General features: G+C 46.0%; 2 protein-coding genes across 3 annotated transcripts; one reads left to right on the top strand and one right to left on the bottom strand.

Moving 5' to 3' along the window:
• The first annotated feature begins 604 nt into the window (after positions 1-604).
• Positions 605-14,638, top strand: rps6kal (ribosomal protein S6 kinase a, like). Of its 2 annotated transcripts, none has more exons than XM_079167316.1 (22): positions 605-884; positions 3,347-3,406; positions 3,501-3,617; positions 3,724-3,805; positions 3,917-3,997; positions 4,269-4,348; positions 5,057-5,163; positions 5,887-5,924; positions 6,177-6,319; positions 6,410-6,480; positions 6,597-6,685; positions 6,940-7,004; positions 7,438-7,540; positions 7,878-8,002; positions 8,582-8,704; positions 9,281-9,370; positions 9,527-9,685; positions 9,809-9,970; positions 10,120-10,196; positions 10,365-10,482; positions 10,872-11,012; positions 13,388-14,638. In XM_079167316.1, the coding sequence occupies exons 1-22, from the start codon at positions 858-860 to the stop codon at positions 13,511-13,513; spliced, it is 2,184 nt and encodes a 727-aa protein (XP_079023442.1). In that variant the 5' UTR covers positions 605-857; the 3' UTR covers positions 13,514-14,638. The 2 variants fall into 2 exon arrangements, with proteins under 2 accessions (XP_079023442.1, XP_079023441.1); XM_079167315.1 differs by lacking the exon at positions 605-884 and adding an exon at positions 2,645-3,111.
• Positions 14,639-23,770: 9,132 nt separating this feature from the next.
• LOC306702462 (POU domain, class 3, transcription factor 4-like) lies at positions 23,771-24,856 on the bottom strand (the record flags this gene model as incomplete). The annotated part of the gene is made up of 1 exon (XM_079168093.1): positions 23,771-24,856. One exon carries the CDS (start codon positions 24,854-24,856, stop codon positions 23,771-23,773), a length of 1,086 nt encoding a protein of 361 aa, XP_079024219.1.
• Between the last annotated feature and the right edge of the window lie 796 nt (positions 24,857-25,652).

The raw sequence follows: 25,652 nt of genomic DNA, 5'->3' as shown, positions 1-25,652 counted from the left end.
CTATCTATTATACTTTGAACAGACCAGCACTTTTCCTTGAGAGGCTTTGGTAGTTGCCGAATTAATTAATTAAAGTTTAAGTTGTGACCATAAACAAATAAAAACGTGTAGTGTATTACATTACCTCACCACACACAGACGTTGTGCCTGTGGGTGGGAGAGAGAGTGAGACAGAGCTGGAGGGAAAGTGGATGAGTTTTAAGCCTCTTATTTCCACTTGGACTCGGGATGGACAGGCTTATGGAACAGTGGCTTTAAAAAACATTCAACTTACACCCTTAAGATCGGAGGCTAGGATTTATGGCTCACCACAAGAGGTGTCTGTTGTGCCCCCTAATTTTACCCTGCGTCAGCCATAAACTAAACTCCTTTGTGACTATTTCAGTCGCAAGCAAATGGTCCATCACCAGGACGCATGTGTTTCACACGCAGCATGTCGCACGGCATCAAGTCCCCCCACACCACCACCACGTCCTCTCTCCCGCCTCTCTATTTCCAGATCCGTCGCTTCGGTTTGGACGGGGGGAAATCCTTAACTGAATTGCGTCATCAATACGTCAATAAACTCTCATTCACTGACGACCAGGTACCACGATAGCCGCCATATTCGCATCCATGGCAGGGTAGCGGTGCTCTCGGCAAGCGTATGGTCCAGTCATCAGCATCAACTATCCCAACTATCCCCCCGCGGCGACCCCCCCACATCCCAATCCCGACAGCGGTCTGCTGCCACACGGCTAGGATCTGGTCACCAAAGCAGAATAGCCGGACTTCCACGGAGGGGAAGACATGCAACGTGGAGCGGGGGTCTAGGTGGACTACGATGCCTTAGACCTCGAGAGGAAACCTGGCACAAGATGGAGGTAAACAGCGTTTGTAGCGAGGTGAGTTGACAAATGCGTGCGTTGAATACTCATTTACTTCATTGTTTTGGTTTGTGCCGTCCCGTTAAGTTAGCTTGCCCTGCTAGGCTGGGTAGAGCTTAAATTCGCGTCACGACATGCAGCGCACCGTGATGCATGCTAACACGCTAGCTAATGCTAACAGCTGGTTAGATGTTTATTGTTGTTGCTCCGGTCGGGTTTATTAGTTCGATAGCTGCCCGTCCGGGCTTTCGCAGCCGCTCGTTGTCCCGTACAGGTGACGGGCTCTCGATCGTGTGGCGCGTGACCTCCTCCTAGCTTGTGTTGTTATTTACACTTCTCAAGAGGAGTTTTGCCTCCTAGCTAGCTTAGCGTATGTAGCGTTAGCATGTAGCTAGCCTGCTAGCTGACAGCTTGCAGGCTTGAAACTTGGAGACAAGTGTTGTTATTCAGCCTCCACCGGTCGTGTTACTGAAGAGCTGGTGAAGTGTTTCTATGTATCTATACGGCTAAAGAACATTTCAGCAACGTTACATGTATTCAAAGTGTAACACTAGGGGGGTTAAGTGTGGTCAGCCAGGGCTGGCAGCAAGCACAAGTGAATCAGTGATGCGGCTGTTAGTTTTAACTCTCGTTTTATAAACTACGTAAAAACTCATTTCCTGTTTTTAAAAAGCTGTTCATCAACACATAGCAGACGGTACATTAACGTGTATTAACTGCATTAGCGAAGTGAAGCTGTGATTAAACGTTCCCGCTTCATGTTCTGTCCACCAGGTTCATAACAACAGGAAACTCTTAAACCGTTGTCTTAAACATGAGCTAACTCATCACCTTCAGAGCCTTTTCAGTGAAACCAATGATACCTTTCAAAGACTCCTCTAAATGCTGTGTTGTGACAACTGTGGAAAGGTTCAGGTCGCCTCTGTACGGGCCCCACGGTGAGGTGTCTCTTCATGTGCAGCTAAGCCAACCTGACGTCCTAAACCTCTCCGTCTCTGGGATTCTTTGCAGTCTTTCGCAGCTACAGTCCAAACTGTCTGTGTGGCTGTTTGTAGAGCCGGCAGAAAGCTATTGCAACATCCATTTCTGACCTCGTCCATTCTCCGTTGAGCTAAACTTTAAAGTGTTTCATCTCTCGCCACACGTAAGCACTTTAATCATGGTTTAAGATCTGCCGAGATAACAGAAGCAACATAGTAAACAATACGCGTATCCACTTATGCTGGGCTAGTGGTCACGCTGATTGTTTAAAGCACTTCTTATCAGTTCTGATTTTGAAGTTGATATGCAATCAAAAGGATTGTGCGCCGGTACCGGTGACTGCGAGATGACATTGTGTGTATGTGTGTATGTGTATTTGTGTGTGTGTGTGTGGGTCTGTCGGGCATCTTTTCAAATGGCTGAAAAAAAGGCTCGCCCGCTTGTGCTGCAAGTGTAGGCCGCGCTATGAGCCACAGCCAAAGGTGGGAGTGAAAATGTATGTGTGAATTATGACACGAGCACTGCCCTGGCTTCAGAGCTGCACCGAGGCTTACGTCTTGACATTTCTGTCCGCGCGACATCTCTTTGCTTTTGAAGAGTACACCGCGTGACTGAATGTGTACGTGGATGGCGTCATTCCACAGTGTGCCATAGATATTTGTAAAGTGGTTTGCTGGCCTCTGTTCTGTGGATGTACGTGAGTGTATGTTGGTGGTGGCTCCACCCACTGAGTGGGCTTGCGTAGCGCTATGACTCATCCACCCCCCCCCCCCTCCCCCCCTCTCTTCAGAGGCTTGATGGAATTCAACACACAAACACACTGGACTGAATACATCATGCAGTGCTGAGCTTTGGCACAGAATTGAAATGTGCAGACCTGGTTAACGTTACAGCGGTCAGTTTAATTGTCCGATTTTACTTGCGGTTGCTGGATTATCTGACATTCCTCTACTGACAATATCACAGTAAATGTCTATTTAAACAAACAGGCACTAATCAGGCTCCTAAATGTCCAACTGTGGTCTTTTAAAAGAAAAAAAGTAACAAGCATGTTGCCACCACCATCAGCCCCGAAGCCCTGAAAGAGCGAGGCCCCAGTTTGTCCTGAAGAGGCTGAATGCTGGCTGCGGCCCCAGCAAACATCCGACTCTCAGAGCCAGTCAGACATGTTGTTTTTTGCCCTGGCTGGGGATTAAACTAGAATGCTAATAATAAGGGGCTTTATAGGGACAGGATGAGCGCTGGACAGCTGGACGGGCTCAGGGTATGTACTCCATACCGTTTGACAACAAATAAAGAGCGTGAGTTATCAAAAGTGAAAGTGCGCTGTTATTGCATGTGACTCACGGATTTCATCTGTTGAGTCCTCCGTCATACATGTGGGCGAGCAGGCAGCTGCACTCACAGCCCCGCTCAGCTAAAAACAACAAGGATGAGCAAGCTTCGTGGAAGGTGCTCGCTGTTGCCGACTCTGATGAGGTCTTTTGCTTTCGCTGCAGGTCAACGGACATGAGATCATGGACGAGCCCATGGAGGAGGGAGAGTCTTTCTCACACTGTGTAAGTATAGCGATGGTCTCGGGGAGCGTATAGGGTGACAGACCTGCAGTGCTTTTTTTTAAATTGCGCTCATACCGATGCTGTTTTTGTGTAGGACGAAGAGACGTACGAGGAGATTCCCATCACCCACCATGTGAAAGAGGGCTGCGAGAAAGCCGATCCATCTCAGTTTGAACTGCTCAAAGTCCTCGGCCAGGGCTCCTTCGGCAAGGTGAGGAAACGGAGCCGACAAATCAAATGTTTTCCACCGGTTTATTTTTATCTTTCTCAATTCCCCCCCCCCCCCCCCCCCCCCCCCCTTTTTTTTTTCTCCTCAGGTGTTTCTTGTCAGGAAGCTCTTGGGTCCAGATGCGGGTCAGTTATATGCAATGAAAGTTCTAAAAAAGGCATCTTTGAAAGGTAAAGCAACTTTGTTTTCGGTCCGGATCCACCCGAGTCGCCCACAGCGTTGTGTCCCTCAGTGCTGAATCTCTCTCCCTCACTGTCCCCCCGTCTGTTTTGTCTCTACAGTCAGGGACAGAGTTCGCACTAAGATGGAAAGAGACATTTTAGTGGAAGTCAATCATCCCTTCATAGTGAAGCTGCACTACGGTAAGAGAAACTCTTTTCACAATAGTGCGCAGGCGTTTATATATAAATCCTACAGATTACATCCCAGTACTACAGGTAGGGATAAGCTGCTTATGTGCATCTTCATGTTCCAGCCAGAAACATTATTTATCAGAATAGTTTGAGTTATAACACAGATATTGAACAGTAATGAGTCCTGATTAGTTAAGTTTATATAAGATAAAGGATCAGGCTAATATCTACTTTTATTCTGTCACCGTCATTAATTGACTTTCTCCCTTCTGTCTCCCAGCCTTTCAGACAGAAGGGAAACTGTATTTAATACTGGACTTTCTCAGGGGAGGGGATGTATTCACTCGCTTATCCAAAGAGGTAAGCTGACGTTGTGTTGCCCAACATCTCATTATACTTGAAGTGTATTTGGAGCTGTTTCTGAAAAGTACAGCATGTCCTTGTCATTCTCGTATTTAATGGTCTTTTTTTTTTGAGATCCCTAATGTTTTAAACATGTTTGTGAAAATCAGAACTACGTACGCCACAACGTTATTCTAAAAAGCCCGTGGAATTGTTAAGCTGACAGCTACAAATGGAACCGGTGCAAATTTGGTATGCCAAAAAAAAAATTATTCATTTCATAAGAGCATACGCACGGCCAAGTCATTTGTCTCTCGTGTTCTCCGTTTGCTTTTTATTCAAATTGCAACTTTGCGGAAACACGAGAGCTTTTGCTGGAACCTTACTTTGCCTTGAGATTGTCGTTTGTCAGTTCGAGGCTCAAATCAGCCCTTTTTTTTCAAATGCGCTCAAGGCGTGATTGTCCTCCAGATAGACCTTGTGTTGAAAGCCAGCCTCGGAGCCAAAGCGATCGCTGCCGGCAAATGTCAAACCAACAGCTCGCTGAGTTGTGTAACCTCCTTGAAATGTTGATATTGTGACAATAATAACACTCTGCTTTCTCTGTTTGTGGTCACTGAAGCTTGATATTGAAGTTGTCTTTTTTTTTTTTTTTTTTTTTTTCTTTGCTGCTGAATATCTCTTCTCTCCTTAGTTCAGAGAGTAAATTTGTCCAGTTCTTATCAGGTTATGTTTACAGAGGAAGATGTGAAATTCTACCTTGCAGAGCTGGCCCTGGCCCTCGACCACCTGCACAGCCTGGGCATAGTTTACAGAGATCTCAAGCCAGAGAAGTAAGAGTCCTAGACCTTTGACCCCTCACACTCCAACCCTCCCCCCACTGTACAAAACCACAGATGTTTGTCTTTAACATGTAAACTACATACATACATTACTGTGATTAACACAGAACATCTTTGTCCGTATTTACTATAACGAAATAGTGGCTGAACTGTGCACTTCTCAAAGACCTAAAAGCAAAATGATTTGTCTCGCGCCACGAAGAGGAGATGATGCTACAGCAGAATGTACATATGCTGTATGTATAAAAACACAGACACGGCATAAGGCGTTTAACAGATTTCATACCAGATATAGTGAGGGAAAAAAGGGCCAAATTCAAGGAACATTTGTTTTTCCATCACTTACAGATAATAACAATCATATGCGTTCATTAATTGAATGTGTTGCAGTGTTTTCCTGTACTTGACACGCGACCCTCCCCATAACGTCACTAAACATCTATTGTCACACTGACCCAAACCAACTCACACATTGCTGCCTGAGTAGTTTCACCATCTGTGACTGGATGTGTACAATGTGGCTTTAAACGGAGTCCTCCAACCTGTTATTCCTCACCACTAGCAGTCCATTTCAAACCCCCAGAGCTTAAGAATATAAGAGAAAGATTTCCCAACACCTCCAAGTGATTTTTTTAAGGCATGAGATGACTGTAAGACATGTTGTAATGCTGTTTGAAGCTCACCTCCACGGGAAACCTGTTTCTTGTCTTTCAGCATCTTACTTGATGAAGCTGGACACATAAAGTTAACAGGTATGTTTCTGACTCAAAGCCTAATTGTAAAAATGTATTTTTAAAATCAAAAGAGTAATTGAAGAGTCTAATCTAGTTATTAGCCTGTAATTACACTGTTTCATGTTAAATGTGTCTTTACTGAGAATAGATTCTGACTTTCCTCATCTTTTGCCGACACCTAAAAGAATAAAAGCTCTGCACGGTATAAAGACTGGATGTGGCCGTCCGTCCGGCTGTGTGTCTCACCATTTTTGCTTTGCCGTCGCGCAGACTTTGGCTTGAGTAAAGAGTCAGTAGATGCTGATAAGAAGGCGTATTCCTTCTGTGGTACGGTGGAGTATATGGCCCCTGAGGTGGTCAACAGGAGAGGACACACACAGAGCGCCGACTGGTGGTCTCTGGGAGTGCTTATGGTACAGAAACGCGCTGCTTTCATCAATATTGACTGGAAAAAGAAAAAAAGAAAAAACCTGTTGATGGTATTCCCTTTTCTTTCATTGCAGTTTGAGATGCTAACGGGGACGTTACCGTTCCAAGGGAAAGACCGAAATGAGACCATGAACATGATTCTCAAGTGAGTCGCTGGGCGGCTGCATGACTGAGAAAGTTGAGCAAGAAATGATCTCCCCTAGCTTATCTTTGTGTCCATATCCACCTGTCGCTCTCTCTGCTCCTCTCTGCCCCCTCCAGAGCGAAGTTGGGAATGCCCCAGTTCCTGAGTTTGGAAGCCCAGAGTTTGCTGAGAATGCTGTTTAAACGTAACCCTGCTAACAGGCTAGGTGAGGTGCACCAGTGAGTGCGTAGACCTGTTGAAACTAAATAAAATACCGTGTGTGTTTGTGTGTGTGTGTGTGTGTCGTGTGTCTATGTCGTTCCTCACATTGCGCCACTCGCTTGAGCTTGTTAGCACCCGCTTGAATCACATGCTGAGAGGAAGAAAAGAAAAAAAACGTGTGAACGTGTTGTTGATCCTTTGCAAACAATAAAAAGTGCCCTGCCAGGTTAACTGAACCAGAGCGATCTGTGTCTTTAGGGGCCGGGCCCGACGGAGTGGAGGAGATCAAACGCCACGCTTTCTTTTCCACCATCGACTGGAATGTGAGCACACACACACACACACAGCCTTCTAATTCCTCTCTCTCATACACACACACACACACACACACACACACACACACATGTAACTCTCCAGCTTCTGTTGAGGCTTCACACCTAACAAACGGTTGGCTTGGTGAGTTCTGGCCATCAGTCTTGGCCACGCCAGCTATGTTTTTCTGTGTGTGTGTGTGCGTGTCTGGGCAGAGGGCCAGTTCTCACTGTGTGTGCGCTAATAGCGCTGTGTGAGTCTTTAAGAGCCTGCAGGATGCTATTGGCTGGACCGGGCTGAATAGAGCGGGATGGGAGCGGGTTAATCTGGGAAGTGGTCTCCTTGGCAAAACAGCCTGTGGTGGGGTTTAATTTCTAACAAGTCTTATATGTGTTTTCTGCGTGTGTGCGTGTGTGTGTGTTTGTGCGATTGGATCACCTGCAGACACTGTACAGGAGAGAGCTCCAGCCCCCGTTCAAGCCTGCGGCAGGTAAACCAGATGACACGTTCTGCTTTGACCCAGAGTTCACCGCTAAAACGCCTAAAGGTAAATTCACACCGACACACACACACACACACACACACACACACACACACACACACACACACACACACACACACACACACACACACACACACACACACACACACACACACACACACACACACACACACACACACACACACACACACACACACACACACACACACACACACACACACACACACGCTTCTCAGCTTAAACACAACAGCAACTCCTGCAGCCATGGAAACTGCAACTGAGCACTGACTACAAGAAATAGCTCCAAATTTTAGCAGGTGTGTGTGTGTGTGTGTATGTTCATATGACCATATATATTATGAGTTGTCTTTTGTACATCTAGACTCCCCAGGTATCCCTCCCAGTGCTAACGCCCACCAGCTCTTCAAAGGCTTCAGTTTTGTTGCTCCAAACCCGATGGATGAGAACAAGAGCTCCCCGCTGCTCAGCATACTCCCTATCGTTCAGGTGAACACACAGCGTCTTTACTTTGCAAATGTCCTCCCATCACAATTTACACAGGTTAATTATGCGCATATTAACCTGCATGCATGAAGGTCACACGCAGGTATTGTTTTAGTCTTTGGCTTTTGTGTGACGCTCAGTCGCTGCACTTTAGCAATTTAACTCTTCTCGGGGTGCTAACACACTTCATTTCTTGCCTCTGCCGGCTGCCTTCGCTCACAATGTTCACTGCAAACTTTAAATGTGGATTTAGGGTCTAGATTAAGGACATGATGGCAGACATGAAACTCTTATGTCATGGTTCCACTGCAGCGCTTACACCACACACTCGCACTCGTTTGTCCTCCCACGTGATGTGTGAACAGGGAGCCGAACACAACAGTGGTGGTAAATATGCGACGACAGTTTGACTGCTGAGCACGTAATAACATCACTGCTACAAGTTCCACTCTGGCTTTTATTCGTGAACCAGAGAGTTGAAGCCAATAGCCGTTAGAGGAGCACACGACACCCAAGTTTATGGTTCATTTATTCGGATGTTTAAAGAATGTAGCGTAACGGTTCAAGTCTTGTTCCCTCCAGATGCACGGGGGCTCGACCAAGTTCTCCGATCTTTACGAGCTGCAGGAGGACATAGGGGTCGGCTCCTACTCCATCTGTAAACGCTGTGTACACCGAGTCTCTGCCATGGACTATGCTGTGAAGGTAGTGAGCCGCTTCCTTTTTTTTTTAAATCCACTAAGCGCCGCTCCGCCACAGTTACTCCTGAGAGTTACCTGATGAAATCGCACTATGGTTGGCTGCTGAGCAGCCTCGCATGAGCAGCTAAACCGGTGACCTTTCAGTAAGGATCCCGCTCCTCCGACACTCGGGCCACCGATGCGTTATGAGTCATGTTCAGTATCAATAGTTGCATCGAGGCACCTCTTGAGTACCTGTGTATGTTTTTATTGAGATAAAAAAAAGAACTAAACTGCAATTTTAAGCCGATTTTAAGTAAATTAAATGACTGTAGTGTGAATTGCATGATATTCATATATTGGTGTCTGTAGAATGTGGGTTCATAAAAGCTTCTGAACCTCAAGACTGTATGAAATTGATTAAGCGTGCCTGTTGTGGTTAGTGTTGCCATCACAGCAGCAGAGGGCAGCAAAGCTGAAGCCACGTTGCTGTTCTCTCAGCTAGTTTTAGATTTCTAAATTCCTTTTATTTTCCTATTCAGCCAGTAGGCTCTCTAATTTGACTAACTGCTCATATCTTTATTGTTTCCATGTGTCTCAGATTATAGACAAAAGTAAGAGGGACCCCTCTGAAGAGATCGAAATCCTGATGCGATACGGACAGCATCCCAACATCATCACTCTGAAAGACGTCAGTATAACCTAAGCTCGCGAGTGTTTCCCAATCTAACAGTTATTAGTTTCCCACCGTACTGACCGTGTGTGTGTGTGTGTGTGTGTGTGTGTGTGTGTGTGTGTGTGTGTGTGTGTGTGTGTGTGTGTGTGTGTGTGTGTGTGTGTGTCTCAGGTGTATGACGAGGGCAGGTATGTCTACCTGGTGACGGAGCTGATGAAGGGAGGGGAGCTGCTGGACAAGATCCTCAGGCAGAAGTTTTTCTCTGAGAGAGAGGCCAGTGCTGTGCTCTACACCATCACCAAGACTGTTGACTACCTCCACTGCCAAGGGGTGAGCGGACGCATCCGTGCACACACACACACACACACACACACACACACACACACGAGAGCACAAGTGAGAGTTTGGTATCTGCTCCTCTTAACGGTTTCCCTCTCCTCCCCTTTTCCCCAGGTGGTGCACCGAGACCTGAAGCCCAGTAACATCCTATACATGGATGACTCGGGAAACCCCGACTCCATCCGGATCTGTGACTTTGGATTCGCCAAGCAGCTTCGGGGGGGCAACGGCCTGCTCCTCACCCCCTGTTACACCGCCAACTTTGTGGCGCCAGAGGTGAGAAACGACGCTTGAGGGAATATAAGACTTGATACCAGAAAGAGAGGCTACATAGATGAGAGGGTATGAAGTGTGAGGGAAGAGCAGCTTCAAAGACGTTGTCAATATGAGTCCCTAACGGTTTGCCTTTGTTTGGGTTGCTCCAGGTACTAATGCGGCAAGGTTATGATGCAGCCTGTGATATATGGAGCCTCGGAGTTCTACTGTATACCATGCTGGCAGGGTAAGACTGATCCTTTGCTTGTGCTGTGAATGTTATTACTTTCTAAACTTTTTTCTTTTTTTTTTTTCTTTTTTTTCAGTTGCAAATTTCAAATAGTTGTAGTCGTGCTGTGTTTAATCCCCACAAAGCTGCAGTTTCCTTACGGCTTGTTGTTTAACCTCCCGTCAGGTACACGCCGTTTGCTAACGGGCCCAACGACACGCCGGAGGAGATTCTCCTCCGGATAGGATCCGGAAAGTTCTCTTTGACCGGTGGCAACTGGGACACGGTGTCGGACACCTCAAAGGTACGCGATGAGGCGGTGTGTCTCTGAAGCTAATTTGCATTGGCGCGGTGACTTTAAAGCATATTAAAGTCTCGTATCAATGATTTTGTTTCCTCTCATGTCTGTAAAGCACTCTGCTCAGTGGGAATGTGCTACAAAACCCCTAATTTGGCTGTTCTATGTAGATTTGATCCTATTTGGATTCACTCTGTGATTGTGCGGAGTGATAAATCATGACTCAAAGCTCTGTTGTAAAACAGACAAGTGAACATCAAAGACAGCATCTTTTTCTCATGCACGTTTAAATGGCTGAGACGCATTGTGTGTTTATCGATCAATTAAAAAATAAAATCTCACTGTTTTGGTCCCACGTATACTTTTTAAGACTGGATGTTCTCTGTGCGTTCCAGGACCTGCTGTCCCATATGCTCCATGTGGACCCTCACCAGCGATACACAGCAGAGCAGGTCCTGAAGCATTCCTGGATCACCTGCAGAGACACGCTTCCACATTTCCAGCTCACACGCCACGACGCACCGCATCTCGTCAAGGTGGGCACATATATATATATATATATATATATATATATATATATATATATATATATATATATATCTCTCTCTCTCTATCCTCCCGTTAAAGAAACTTAAAGGCTAGTGGTATCTCAAAGTTGGGATCTCAGATGTGTTGGCCTGATGGGTAATACCTAATCCATCGGGTCGTATTTTTGACACAACGCGTTTGGGGCTCAAATGATTTGAGTCGTGAGAGCACTCCATCATCAAGTTTAGGAATGATGGGACGAATAGGATAAAGAAAGTAAATCTGTTTGTTTTTTAAAGAAAAGGAGCTTCCAACATCAAAACATAAGCGTACATCACAAACCGTGAACTGGAAGTGATCAGAAACTTTCCACAGTAAAAACAGCGCAACAGAGCAGGTCACCCTTCTCTCCATCACCTCCCTCCTGCGAGATCTCACGAGTGGTGCAGTCTCTCTATCGCTCCATCACCCCCCCTACAGAGAGAGGTTGTCTCGAGCGGCTGTATGTAGAGACGGGGAGAGAGAGGCCAGCCCTCCTGCAGAAGGAATCTGCCTCTCATCTGTGATGCCGCTCTTTCAGATGCAACCCAAAGCCTGTGGTCGTCGGTGAGGGTCTGAGCAAAGACCAACAGGGCATTGAGAGCGTCTCTTTGTGTCTCGGTTCTCTCTTAACACCACTTTAACAACATCAAGCCTCGCAGTCCTTTTGACCCTCAGCGAATGGCCTACAAATCTCCTCCTTGGTGACAACATAACTATGGATGTTTATCCATGTAATACCATGTAAACCTTTTTTTTTTTCTCCACGCTACAAGGAGGATTCGTGCAGTGAACGACCTGTTCCTCCACCTCACATTTCTGAGGTCTGGTGACTGTGAGGGCCGGCAGCATTAGGTCACTGTCATGACTATGGAGCGATTTGAATGCATGTTGTTTTGACATTGCACCATTAAGGGACGCTCCTGGTCATGGTGCGTTCAGATCTATTGATATATTTCCAGCGTCACTGACGCCCCGCCACCAGCAGACCGCACAATCATCATCAAGCAGGGCGGACGGTTCGATAGATTCACGGCCGCATCAAATGTTTACCTTTCTGTTGGCACGACGGAGACCGTGCACAATTTTGCCATTTTTGGTGTTGCTGACTGTGGACTCGTCATCCTGCTCTTAGTCATGAATCCCACTGCTGTCACAGATCTATTTTTTGCTCTGCTCCTCTCTAGCGCATGCGATTCAAGGTCTGACGAATAGTTTTGTATTGAACGGCCTCGCTGCACACTCCGCAGCCATCCTCCCAGGTTATTTGCGTGACTGCAGGCCTCTTTGTTGGCTTGAACAAGTCCCGTCCTTGAATTCTCAATTTGGCATTTTCTCTTGTCAGAGTTGGATGTTCCAGACTCTTTTCTATCAACTGCAGAGGCACACTGATGTGTGTGTGTGTGTGTGTGTACCCGAGGACGTTGTGGTTGCATGAGCATGAGTCACTGTAGCTGGGTTTTTAAGATGAACCTACAGATGTTGAAAGCCCAGTGTTGGGTCTATGTGCTGCTCTCCGTTCTGCACATTTTCAGATGACACCGCGCGTCTGATTCATCTCTGGATAAGTGGGCGGGACGAGATAAACCAATGTAGCGCAATACAACGTTGAGTCAGCACGATGGAAGAATGGCTCTGCTTCTTTTGTTGAGGGGATGTATACAGATGTTTTTCTAAATTAACGGAGTTGTCATCAGGCGGGCAACATCTGGTTTTAAAAAGTTAAGCCAATGTGGAGGTGCTTTTAAACTTGCATTATTTCTAAAGGCCAGCGGGGGGGCGACTCCTCTGGTTGCAAAAGAAGTTTGATTGTATAGAAGTCTATGAGAAACCTACTTCTCTCTTGATTTATTGTAAACATTGAGTTTATGGTCTCAATCACTAGTTTCAAGTCTTCTTCAATACAGCATGATGCTCATTTAGTAAACTATGGTCCATTTAGAGTCAATTCGACCATAAAGCAGGGAATGCTTTAGGACGTGGCTACCTTGTTATTGACAGGTCGCCACCACGGTGTTGTCCGTCTTTTCGTCTTACAACTTTAACCCTTTCACAGTGAGTTTTCAGTTCATGAAATGCCAATCTCAAGGCTTCAAAACAGCGATCCACAAACCAATGGCTGACATCCGCTACGTCCACTTCTTATTCACAGTCTATGGTATTATCATGTTGAAACGAGCATCACAAACTCGATACCAAAACTTCCGAAACTCCGATCTCCTGACCTGCACCGGAATGTAAGAATGCAAACTCGCAGCGCAAGCGGTAACAGAAGCGTGTCAAAGCCGGGTTCTTTGTATCTATTTAAAAGTTAAAACCGCGTGTTTATGTTGTTGTTTTCCAGGGAGCCATGGCTGCAACCTATTCAGCCCTGAGCCAGAAGACGACTCAGCCGGTGTTGGAGCCCGTGGCGGCGTCCAGTCTAGCCCAGAGACGCAGCATGAAGAAACTCACCTCAACTGACATGTAGACACACACACACACCCACACACACACACACACACGTCGCTCGCCCTCCAGTTTTGACCTCACGCTCAGTCGGACTGTCATACGCAAACACACACAGACCGAAGTCCTGGCCAGTCAGACCTACTGTCTCCCTTTTTTTTTTAAATCTATTTATTTGGCGCACCCGACATGTGCTCGCACACACACACACACACACACACACATGCACACTCACACTGGACGAGGTTGCATTGTGAAGAAGTCAGCTGAGGAGGAAGAGGAGAGACTCACATATCTGTTACTGCTGGGGAGACAGACTTGTATTTATTTCCACAGCTTTCATATGCACTTGCCCTCCTCGCCTTTCATTCTCCCTTCCTCGCGTGGGGAAGAAACACACCAGCTGATGTGCTCCTTCACTGTGATTGGCTGATTCCGAGCTGCTTTTGGTAAACTGTGCCCCATACTCCCTCACTCTGCTCTTCATCTGCGCTCTGCTGTCCTCCTCGGTTCTGTCTCCTTCCCTTGTCGTCTTGTCGCTGTCCTAAACTTCTTTCCTTCAAAGTGCAGTTAATGGTTTGTGTGTGTGAGAGTGCTGGCAGGACGATGTGGACTGAGGGACATCGCAAGACTGTTTCCTCTCTTTAAAAAGAATGACACAAAGTAGAAAGTCTCCTCGGGATCAAAATCGTCCGCCAGCACTTTTGTTCCATGAATGCATGTGTGGACGGAACGTGTATTTCTTTTCCCTTCAAAGTTTGCCGTCTGACTCCTGTTACTGTGTGATGCTAGCAGTGTATCAAAAGAGAAGAGAAAAAAAAAAAAGCTGCAGATGTTAACGTCTAGAGTTTGAAGGTGGAACGATGTAACAATAACAGAAATTCTAGTTTGCAAAAAAAAAATAGATATAAATATATATAGATGATGAGGAGCATGTGGGGGAGCTGTAGGGATTTCTCTGGGGGGGGCGGGACGCACCCCGTCGAACCAGAGGCTGAATTAAAAAGAAAACAAAAAAAGATTCCATGGATATCTCTTCAAAAAGACATTGTGGAAATTGTATGATATTGTATTTATTTCATTTGATTTTTAAGATTCTATTTTTCTTTCAAGTTCTGTATATATTGACATTAAAGATCATTATTGACATGCACCCAGGCCTGAGCTGGTTTCTTCTGTTGCAGACGTCGGGCCACTTGCCAGACATTAAAAAGGGACGAACTCTAAGAAGAAGAGAGCCGATAATCAATGTATAACGGCAAGATTGCTCAAACTTTTGCCGAACATTGTGTTCACAAGTGGAAATTACAGGATGACACATTGATTTCCATGAATGTTTGGGTGGAGAAGTGTGTTCTCTTCTTGTTCTACCTTTTGGATAAAACAATTGAGACGTTTATCTGCGACATGCTGAAGCTTAGTTTAACACGAGGAGAGAAGACTGACTCAGTGATGTGAGTTACACACAGTGATGAAGTATTCAGATTATGGAAATACAACTAAAGTAAAAGTTCTGCATTCTAACCCTTTTACTTCAGTAAAAGTATGAAAGTAGTATCAGCTAAATGTACTTAAAGCATCAGAAGGTGTGCAGTAAAATGTTCCCCGTCAGCGTTTTACTATTTTTTTTATATATATATAATGTTTCTGCATGAATATTACTGCTGTATTAATGTGTAAATTGCATCCTTTATATACTGTTGGCTAGTTTAATCGACAACAATGCATCATATTCTGTAAAATCGTCATACGTTTTGCTGCGTCGTCGTCCTGAGAACAACAAATATCTAAAAAGTTAACTTTTCATGAGTTTTCAGCTTTGCTAAGATGCATTTTCCAGCTGATCCAAGAGGCTTCATACAAGATTTTATTTAGCTTAAGAAGTCGAGACAATTTTCTTAACAAATAATGGAACACTTCATCCTTCAGTTTTTAGAAATAAATCTTATTTTAATATCAGAATTGATGCATAGTTTTCACTGGACAGGAAGGGTATGAAAGATTATAATCTGAAAAGTAACTAAAGATAAATGTGGCACAACAAGTACAATATTTGCCTTTTAGTAGTACAGTAGAAGTATAAAGTTGCATTAAATGGAAATTCTCAAGTGCAAGTACCTTGAATTTCTACTAAATTAAATTCCACTGGTTTGCTAACATTAGCCACCATCAGCTACTGCATCAGAGTAGTGAGTTAGTGAATGTATTGAATGAAATAAGAGCGTTTTATGCTCAACATTTCATCTTGTCCTTTGTAAGAATGCGATTGAGTAATGTCTGCTCCTTAAAGCACGGTTTAGTTTTTCTTAGATCGGTCTCCAAAGACGGTGCTCTTGCTCTCGATAATCCACAGACTCCACTGAACACGTTTCATGTGAACTTCTTGCTGCCAAAGAGTTTGTGTGACTTCTGTGTTGGGCTGGCTGCAGAAATGTAATAGACGGATATCTGGAAACAATGATGAATTAATGGAAGTGGAACAAGATGTAAACGCGTCATTATCATATTATCCCTTTTATTAAGGTCATATGTTGAATGTGTTAGCAAACGGCTAACTATTTACACATCCAGCAGATCCGGAGCAACATCGGGGTTCATTTGGGGTCGTGTTTCTGGCCCTCCGGCAAGTATACGCTCTCCTTTTAGCTCTGTTTTGGTCTCTGTCGACCTCTGAAGAAAATATCTGTCTCTTAGTTGCAGAACTAACACTATAGTCGTTAAATTCGTCGGCCATTTGGTGCTGGTCAGGTAGCACACAGTCTGTTTATCAGACCAGTTTTAACTGGATGAGAGCCTTGAGAATCAACCAAAACTAGAAATGCTCCCCCGAAACTCGGTTCTAAACGGGAAACGGTTCTAAATTAGTAAAAAACCCGGAGTATCGATAAGGTCCGGGGTTAGTGGTTCTGGTATCTCTACTCTAGGTAGTTACGGAGTGAGATCTCCTCAAACCTCCTCTCTGTCTCTTTGTGCTTTACTCTGACACACACACACACACACGCACATTTAGACATATAGACTCCGGATCAGTACTTGGCAGAGAGAAGAAAAAGATCCAAAGTGTGGTTACATTTTACTCCAGTAGATGCTGATTACGTTGACGGTTTGTCGAGCAGCCGTCCGTCCTCGTCCACTACAGGTAACGTTAGCCACGCCATGCGGAGTTTGATAAATGAAAGCTAAGCGCTAATTGTTCAGCTGCGAATATATTTTTGAGGTTTTTCGAACTTCATGTGTTGCTGCTCAAGAAAGACTATTTAGTTACATACTAGAATAATAAAGCGATGTCGATTATTTTCTTAATTAATTGGCTTTTTCTCACAGAATAATCAAAAAGATATATAGAGTATCCATAAAATCCTAATGATAACCAAAACGCTTAAGTTGTGGGCTGTAAAACCAAAACAACGAGCTAAAAGAGGATAAAACGCTTCACCCATCACAGGGCATCTGCAGAGTTTAGTAATAATTCATGAAAAGTGATCACTTTCACAGTGCACGTAGTTGGATCGGAGGAGTGCTGACAAAAAAAAAAATGTTTCTGGTCATTTATGTCAACAAACTCTTTAAAATGAAGGCCCTCCTCCCCAGCAGCTTCATTCCCCTTTGTGTCCTCCCAGAAATAAACATGAATGAGCTGCAGAGCGCGTCAGCCGCCACTAGGTGGTAACACAGTCCAGCACTCGGGACGGTACCGTGGCCCTCGAACACACAGCGTCCCTCAGTGGGTCTCTGTGTCCTACTCTTATGTAAATGATCGGCCTCGCCCGCTTCCATTTTGTCTGTCCAACCCCCTGCTCCCCCGAGAGTGTGAGCTCCTCTAACCAGTGGTGTGTAAAGAGAATAGAGTGTGTGTGTGTGAGAGAGAGAGAGAGAGAGAGAGAGTGTGTGTGTGTGTGTGTGTGTGTGTGTGTGTGTGTGTGTGTGTGTGTGTGTGTGTGTGTGTGTGTGTGTGTGTGTGTGTGTGTGTGTGTGTGTGTGTGTGTGTGTGTGTGTGTGTGTGTGTGTGTGTTTCAGAGCTGTCATGACCAGACAGCAGAGGATGGAGATCTAGGCAGGAGAGCAGATGGATTGAGGCGAGGACTGCTCCCATCACAAACACACACACACACACAGAGAGAGGCCTATGGACCAGCTGTTGTCCTTTAGTCTGCAACTGTCTGAGTCGACTCCATGTCCTTCTCTCTCTCTCCCCCTCTCTCTCTCTCCCTCTCCCTCCCTCTCTCTCCTGGATTAGATGCATTTAGCAGTCAGCCTGGGAGCTGAGAGGTAAACAGTGGGGCTAATTGTTTTGACATACTGCTCTTTGTTTTGGCCTCCTGGTGCTAATCAACCACTCGGCTAATAAGTCTGCCTGGCAAGGAAAACACAACTGTGTTCAGGCTGCTAGGGAGGGGACAGGGGTCCGTCAAGTCCACTCATACTCCACAATAATAATAATAATAATGCAATAAAGGGGGCCGCGGTCATACGTTTGCTCGCCATGCAGAGTTCCCACAGTGCCGCTGTGGCTGGGTAGCGCCCCCGCTCAGGTGTGAATCTATTTATCCTCATTAACGAGCGTCTCCCCAAAGTCGGCCAATTAACACGCTGCTCCTAATGAAGCCATTAGCTGTCAGATGAGGTGGATGCAGCGCTCGTCACCGGCCCACTCTGTGTGTGTGTGTGTGTGTGTGTGTGTGTGCGTGTGTGCGTGTGTGTGCATGTCTGTCTCCACTCTTGCTGCTAATAAAAGCAGGAGAATTAATGGAGTGAGCGTGTGTGATAATGAGTTAATGTGGAACAAGCAGGACGAGCAGTGATCAGCCCTCTGTCTTCAATGAAGATATCAGACACAGTGATTTACTCTCTCAGTGTCATAAACAGGCCTCTCGCATACACCACACGTGTGTGTGTGTGTGTGTGTGTGTGTGTGTGTGTGTGTGTGTGTGTGTGTGTGTGTGTGTGTGTGTGTGTGTGTGTGTGTGTGTGTGTGTGTGTGTGTGTTTAATGGGCATGCCGGCAGGGTAAGTGGGATGATGAGAGCTACCGTTCTAAACAACAGCGCTTGCTCTCTCTGTTTTTTTTCTTCAAATAAGGCCTCCTGACTGCGGGTGTGCAGCCACTTGCCACCACCTCAGACATCAAAGTTGTGCGGTTTCAAAATAAAGTGTGGATGTCACTCGGAGTTCGCTTGTTCCTTAATGGAGCTATCATCCCGCGCAACCTTAATATGGTTTTAATTGTCAGAGTAATTGCAAAGACATGAATGCCACAGCCTCACCAGAGAAGAACAATGAGATCACAGAGGCAGCTGTTCTACTGGCACCATTTCTTTTTTTTTAAACAATTAATTGCCAGTGACTGAACATAAAAAAAAAAAAAAATGGAGGTTTCTGAGAGCCTGCACTGATCTTAAGGGGTGAGGAAGACCACTTTTAAGATAGTAGAATTTTAGACAAAGAACCTGCTTTTTTCCCCCTTCTATTCACGATGACACACTTCCACAGTGGGATCCCCTTGGCTGGCTGTACTGTATGTATCCCACCCCCACCCTAATAACTGTAGCTGAAGCTGCCCGGCCCCCTGTCAAGGGATGCCAGAACTGAGGATGTGAAATTGATTTTAGGTTATGCGATTAGTCATATTGCATATTCTTCTTCCATCTTCTTCTTCTTCTTCTTCTTCTTCTTCGACCCCCCCCCCCCCCCCCCCCACCCCCCCCTCCTCCTCCTTCTTCTTCTCTCCTTGGCTCTCAGTTACTCTGCAATTGATTGTGTCCTCTAATCCACTGGCGTATACCTGCAGAGCTCCTCTCCCCTCCACTGATCAGTGATCAAGTTTGGTCATATATTCACTTTGAAGTCGGTGGCCGGCAGTAGTTTGGCTGTTTGTTTGTTCCAGCGCGGCGGCTTGCGTTATCAAAGGGGGGCAACTGTGAGCACACATACACTGAAAATGTGATGAATCAGTGTGGAGATGCCCCCCCCCCCCCCTTGCAACAAGTGTGTAGAGCATTGATGAAAAAATGTGTTCAAAACATGCGGTTTGTGGTATGAAAATGTCAACATTTGTGCTTCCAAAACTTAAAGCGTATTATGGATATTGCTTAACAATTTGCTTAACCACAGAATCCCTATTGGAAGGTGATGCTCTGGTGATGCTCTGCAGTCAGGGACATACTTTTTGAGAGCTGGTGTTCTTTATCGGGACGTCCTGTATTATACATCAGCCGTATGTGTCCGTAACAGCAGAGCCCCGTGTGTCTGATTCACTTCTGTCATTCATTTTTATAACACATATAAACACCGTGCTGCTCTACTGACGTACGGAAACTTTTGTTTTCTTAAAATCACCATTTTCATGAGGGAGTTTGGTCGCCACAAGGTAATACTTTGGGGAATCCTTAGTTTAGAAATAATTTAACACACTCATCTCAAGTAAGAGACAACTTTACTTTTTATTAGCATTATGAGCTTTATTACTAAATTTAATATATCTATTTTAAAAGAAAAATAGTTTTCTAACTTTCATTTGTTTGGATATAATATACAGTGAGTTACTTTGTTTGTTTGCTTTTCTTGTAAATGATGTGATTTATAAATGTTTAATTGTGCATTTTGTTTTTCTGTTTAAAGACAGTAATTCAGAATAAGAACATCTAAATTCCTCTACTCTGCTTTTTTTCTTGAGAATCACTGGGGTTGAAGGCATCACAACTAATATAAAGTATGCAGATTATGAAGGTTCACGTGTCGACATAACTTTATTTTAAGGGAAAGCTTCGGGAACGAGCGCTTTAAGATCAGACCAGCAGTGGCCTGACAGAAGAGGTGTGAGAATACATGTAAGGCCTTACAATAAGTTCATGGTGGAGGAGAGACTTGGGAGAGGGGGGGGGGGGGGGAGCGATGTGGAGTCGGCCGTTTCAGTCCAACAGTCACACGACCATGTGGCCGAGCAGCAGCCGACATTCATTATTCCCATGTAGGAATCCTCTCATGTGGGTTGCTGTCTGTGTTCTCTGTGCGACATCTAGACTGCAGCCCTCTGCTTTCCCCCCCTCTCCAATTAAAGATGAATGTGCTGTCGAATGTCCTCCATTTGACCCCCCCCCCCCCCCCCCCCCCCGCATGCCAGTTTTAGTGCAAACACTACATCAGCGACTCGCAAAAAACTTTTCCTCTTCCTTCTTTCTCGGTGAATTTGTGCCACCCTGCTGTAAAGTTACTCCCGTTTAATGATAGCGCGTTTTATTCACGTTGTTGACCTTCAGATACTTTCTTTTAAAAACCTCGGGGAGAGGGGAGGAGGGGGGGGGGGGGGGGAAATAACACTATTAATGAAAGCCTTGGAAAACAATTTATTTAGAGGAATTTTGTTTTGTCTTTTTTTTACACTTTGTGACTTGTTAACTTTCAACCAAAGTCTTTGAAACGTGGATACGGAAATAATTCAAAGAGAACAGAAGCTTTGAGATGAGATGCAATTATTGAAGAAGGTGCACGCGAGTCAGCCGAGGCCATTACCCCCCCCCCCCCCCCCCCCCCCCCCGCCTCTCCTAGTAAACAAGCCGCTCAGACTGCTACTGCACAAGTCACTATACTGCTGCCTCCCTGTTGTTGCTGTCCCGTCTGATGATCAGTCCGCTCTCACTCAGGATCGGATTCAGAGGCTCAGCCGTCTGCCCGAGAGTCTCCAGCATTCTTGGAGGAATCACAACCGGAAGTTCTTCGTTTCATATACCTCCGAGAAGCGCTTTTTCATCCTGCACCTTGCTGTCCGTTGCACATTTTCCACAGTCAATCATTTCCCCCCTGGTAACTTATTTACGTGCAGGTGTCCGTTACTCTTTAAGAGACGCATCTGGAAGGAGCCATGTGAAGGTGTTTAAGCATCCTCACACACCGAGGCCGTGCGAGGTGGAAGAGGCTCAAGGATACTGCAGTGCTGCTCTGGACCTTGGCTCGCTTTGCATGTTTGCTCGGCTGCTCTCCCCCCCCCCCCCCCCCCCCCCCCCCCCCCCCCCCTCCCAGAAATCAGGGATTATTTCGAACTAAAATAGATGGATGGAATCAATCAGCCTCGGTTTTACTTTTCTCTTCTTCTACATAACCGCCCCCTTTCACCTCCACCCTCACACCCTTTTCCCCTCCCTCTCCCGTTCCCCTCTCTCTCTCTCTCTCTCTCTCTCTCTCTCTCTGTCTCCCCCCCCCCCCTCTCACTCAGGGCTGCAGACTGAGGAGATGCATAAATTCAGATGCATTAGTATTCCAGTCAGGCTCTCCATTTCAAGGCAAGGCCTAGCACCCTTCCGCCTCTCCTCTTCTCCTCTCTCCTTCACTCTCCCTCTCCAGCTCTGTTTTTGAATCATTTAAGCACGTTGCATCTATAGGCCTACTTATTACCAAAAACCACCCCTAAATTATTTTTAGCCATTATGACTTTTTTATATTTTAAAGGAATATAGCTCTATTTTGCCCTTGCATGGCCAATTATACGCAGCCGTAGTCTTTGAAATGAGATTCATCTGCTTCTGATTGTCGGTGTCTGAGTATGTGTGTGTGTGTGTGTGTGTGTGTGTGTGTGTGTGTGTGTGTGTGTGTGTGTGTGTGTGTGTGTGTGTGTGTGTGCGTGTCATTGTGTTTTGCTGTCAGGCCCAGCGGCCCAGGCGATAAATCACGCATGTCTGATTGAGGAGGGCAGAGGGCCCGGACAATAACATTTCGGTGGAACTGCTGGAGAAAGCGACTCAGTTTGCTTGATCCGTAGAGGCGAAGGTCCTGCTGAACCACTGGATATTTTACAGCTGCTAGTGACACCAGAGACTGGGAAAAAGTTGCCCTTTGACATGACATTGAGGCTAAGTGAAGGTTATGCTGCTCACGCACAGTTGTACACATACATAATTGGGGCATAATATTCTCTTTATAATCAAAATTAGACACAATTTTAAATTGAACCCATCCTCAAATTGGGTAACATTTTTAAAGACATGTTGAATAAACACAATGAATTACATTTGAATTAGTGCTTTCACTATTTAAATAAATGATAATAATAATAATCAAAACTTTTGTATAATTATACTTCTAAAGATGAATTCACCAGAAGTTAAATTCTGTTTTGGACAGTGAACAGTTGTAGCAAGAAATTGTTTATTACAACATACATAGTTTATTTCAAAACATAATACAAGCTTTATACTGAAAATAAATAATTACTTGAGCTGTCATCGAAATTTGGAATAAAACCGCAGAAACAGTTCAATCTTACTGAAAATATTGTGTGTGTATTTTTTTTACATTGCTAATTAAGTGCATGAATAACTAAGAGCATTTGTTTAAATTAATGACTTCAAAAGGGTAATATATAAAACTGTACAATATTCAAAAAAATACTTAAGAAATAAACCAATAACAGGAGTATTTAAGATTATAAAAATTTGATACTGAACGTACAATAAAATTATAGGCAGGTGTATAGCGTCGTCAACCCCTCTTTTCTATTCTCGGCTCTGCTTCAGAGTCCACACAGTGTATATGGTCGAAGATGATTGAAATCAGATATAAATGCATTTTATAAATAGCTGTGACTGTGTGTGTGTGTGGCGTCGTGAGCTACAGGCCATAAGGGAGGAATTCAATAAAAAAAAAAGGAATAATAAAAACCTCCAAGTGCTATTATGTTGGTAGCAATACCTCTACGACTGGAATGAGGGCCTATATTTGCATATGCGGAAAAAAATAATTACAGAGCTACGAGTGTGTTACAAAAACAATGAGTGTAAATATGGTGAGAGCTAAAGCGTCTGTGTGAGCCCGAGGGAAGCATGAGGTGGACTGTAAAACGGCCTCCGGTGCTGCAACAAATCAATTATGAAAAGTGATATTATTGTTTGTTTCAGTCCGCTGATCCACCAGAAAAAAAGCCCCCCCCCCAACAAAAAAAACAAAGCGGCAGTCCCAACCTATCATTATTACCGAGCAGATGAGAAATCGTGACACAAACCAAAGGCGCTGGCAGGTTATTAGGCACATTTTTGTATTTATATCCGTGATGTAGAAAACAATTTGGCGGGCTCCGAAGGTGATCTGAAAATGTTGACGTCTGATATGCCGCTGTAGAATAATGCCCCTCGTGAGAGTCAGAAAATGACGAAGGCTGAACAGGTATCTCTGTTATTGTTGTTGTGGTTCAGTGCTGGGGGAGTCTGCGCCGGGACGGCTTGGAGGTGCCACCGCGCGCGCCCCTGCGCTCGAGAGTCCGTGCCGGGGGGGTTCCCTCCCGGTGCTTTCGGTCAGAGATCGTGGCACGAGGAGGCGTCCCCCGCGCTCCCGCCGTGAGAATAGGGTCCCTCGTGCGGCAGCTCTCCCGGCGGCGTCATGCGCTTCTCCTTCTGCCTCCGGTTGCAGAACCACACGCGCACCACCTCCTTCTCCAGCTGCAGCGAGTCCGCCAGCGAGGTGATCTCCGGCGCGGCCGGTTTGGGACACTTGAGGAAGTGCGTCTCCAGAACCCCCTTCACGCTCACCTCGATGGACGTCCGCTTCTTCCTCTTCCTCCCCTGAGCCGCTATCTTGTCTATGCTGCTGGCGCTGCCCGTGGTCGAGTCCGCCTCCTCCAGCCACTTGTTCAGCAGCGGCTTTAGTTTGCACATGTTTTTAAAGCTCAGCTGCAGAGCCTCGAACCTGCAGATGGTGGTCTGGGAAAAGACGTTACCGTAGAGCGTGCCCAGAGCCAGACCCACGTCCGCCTGCGTAAAGCCCAGCTTGATTCTCCGCTGCTTGAACAGCTTGGCAAAGAGCTCCAGCTCGTCCGAAGTCGGCGTCTCCTCGTCGGAGTGGTCGTGGCAGTGGTGCCCGCCGAGGTCGCTGTGCTCGGGGCTGAGTGTGTCCCTGAGGCCCGGGTGCATGCCTTGGCCCTGCGGGTTGGGTGGCGGCGTGAGGCCACCGTGGTCCAGCATGCCGTTGACCGTGAAGCCCGCCTGCGCGTAAATGTTGATCTGCTGCCCGCTTGTGATGGAGGAGTTGTGGGACACCGGGGTTCCCCAGGCTCCCGGGTGGTTGCCGTGGTTGTTGTGATGAGGGGAGTGATGCGCTACGTGCGGGGAGCGGTGATGGATGATGCCGAGCTGCAGGTCCTCTCGGCCCGGTTTCACGTCCTGCTGCTCCATGGAGGCCGACCAGGGGCTGCCCTCCGACAGACTGCTCGCCCACTGGTGCCCGAGGGGGTGTCCGTTCCCCTGGATGCTGTGCAGGTAGTCACCCTGGAGGAGCTTCTGGTGTCCCCTGTAGGGGCTAGCAGGCTGCATGGCCTGGCTGTCCGGGTGGATCATGGGGCTGGAGCTGAGCAGGGTGTAGGGGCTGGAGGCAGCTGTGGCCATGCTGGCTGCTGAACCCCACTAGTGCTACTGAAGGAAGGGAGCAGCTCAGCCTCTGACATCTCCCTCTCTCTGGAGCCTCGGCAGCAGCCTGGCTTTGACTGACAGCCTCCACCGCCACTCACAGAGCAACTGAGGCGCAGTGACGGCGCGTCTTGGCCAATGACGGCGCAGATACCTGAACCTCCGCCTCTGGAAGCGGAGCTGCGGATAGGAAAGGGTTACAGCCAGTCGAACCGGAAGTGAGTCGGAGTGCTGGTCCAGTGGGTCTGGCTGTGGAACGATGTGCGCGTGGAGCGCAGTTCCTGTTTATTAATTAAAGTTTCCAACTGATTTACGCACGAGTTTATTGCTGCTCCTGTCACCCTTGAGCGCGTGCGAAGGAGGAGATTAATGCGCAATGGCATTTGTAAGACGTGCCAGCACTTAATTTAGAAGGATACAATCAAACCAAGAGCATGTTCTCACTGCTAAAGATTAACTTTTAGAGAATACTTCCTCAGGTGTTTATAGAGTGAGCTTCTCAACATGGGGTTTTACGCACAGTACATTCTTTATCCATGACCATTTGGTTCAGACCAAAATAATGCATACTGGGCCTGTAAATGCTAATTTAGTATTTTAAATAAGATATAAAAAAATAACATTTCTCTGATGGACTAAAAATCACACTTTTTGCTCCTGGAAGCCTGAACTCGCCAAACATGTTTACAACCTAAACTTTTCTTTGGTCTCATTTTCTCAAAGAAATAAATGTGTCCTCGAGCACTGCACACTCGTACTCTGTGTTTAAGAATCT

Source organism: Pholis gunnellus (assembly GCF_910591455.1).
Source record: "Pholis gunnellus genome assembly, chromosome: 10".
Classification (NCBI taxonomy): domain Eukaryota; kingdom Metazoa; phylum Chordata; class Actinopteri; order Perciformes; family Pholidae; genus Pholis; species Pholis gunnellus.
The sequence above is the reverse complement of the archived record's forward strand: the minus strand, read 5'-3'. Positions and strand labels throughout refer to the sequence as shown.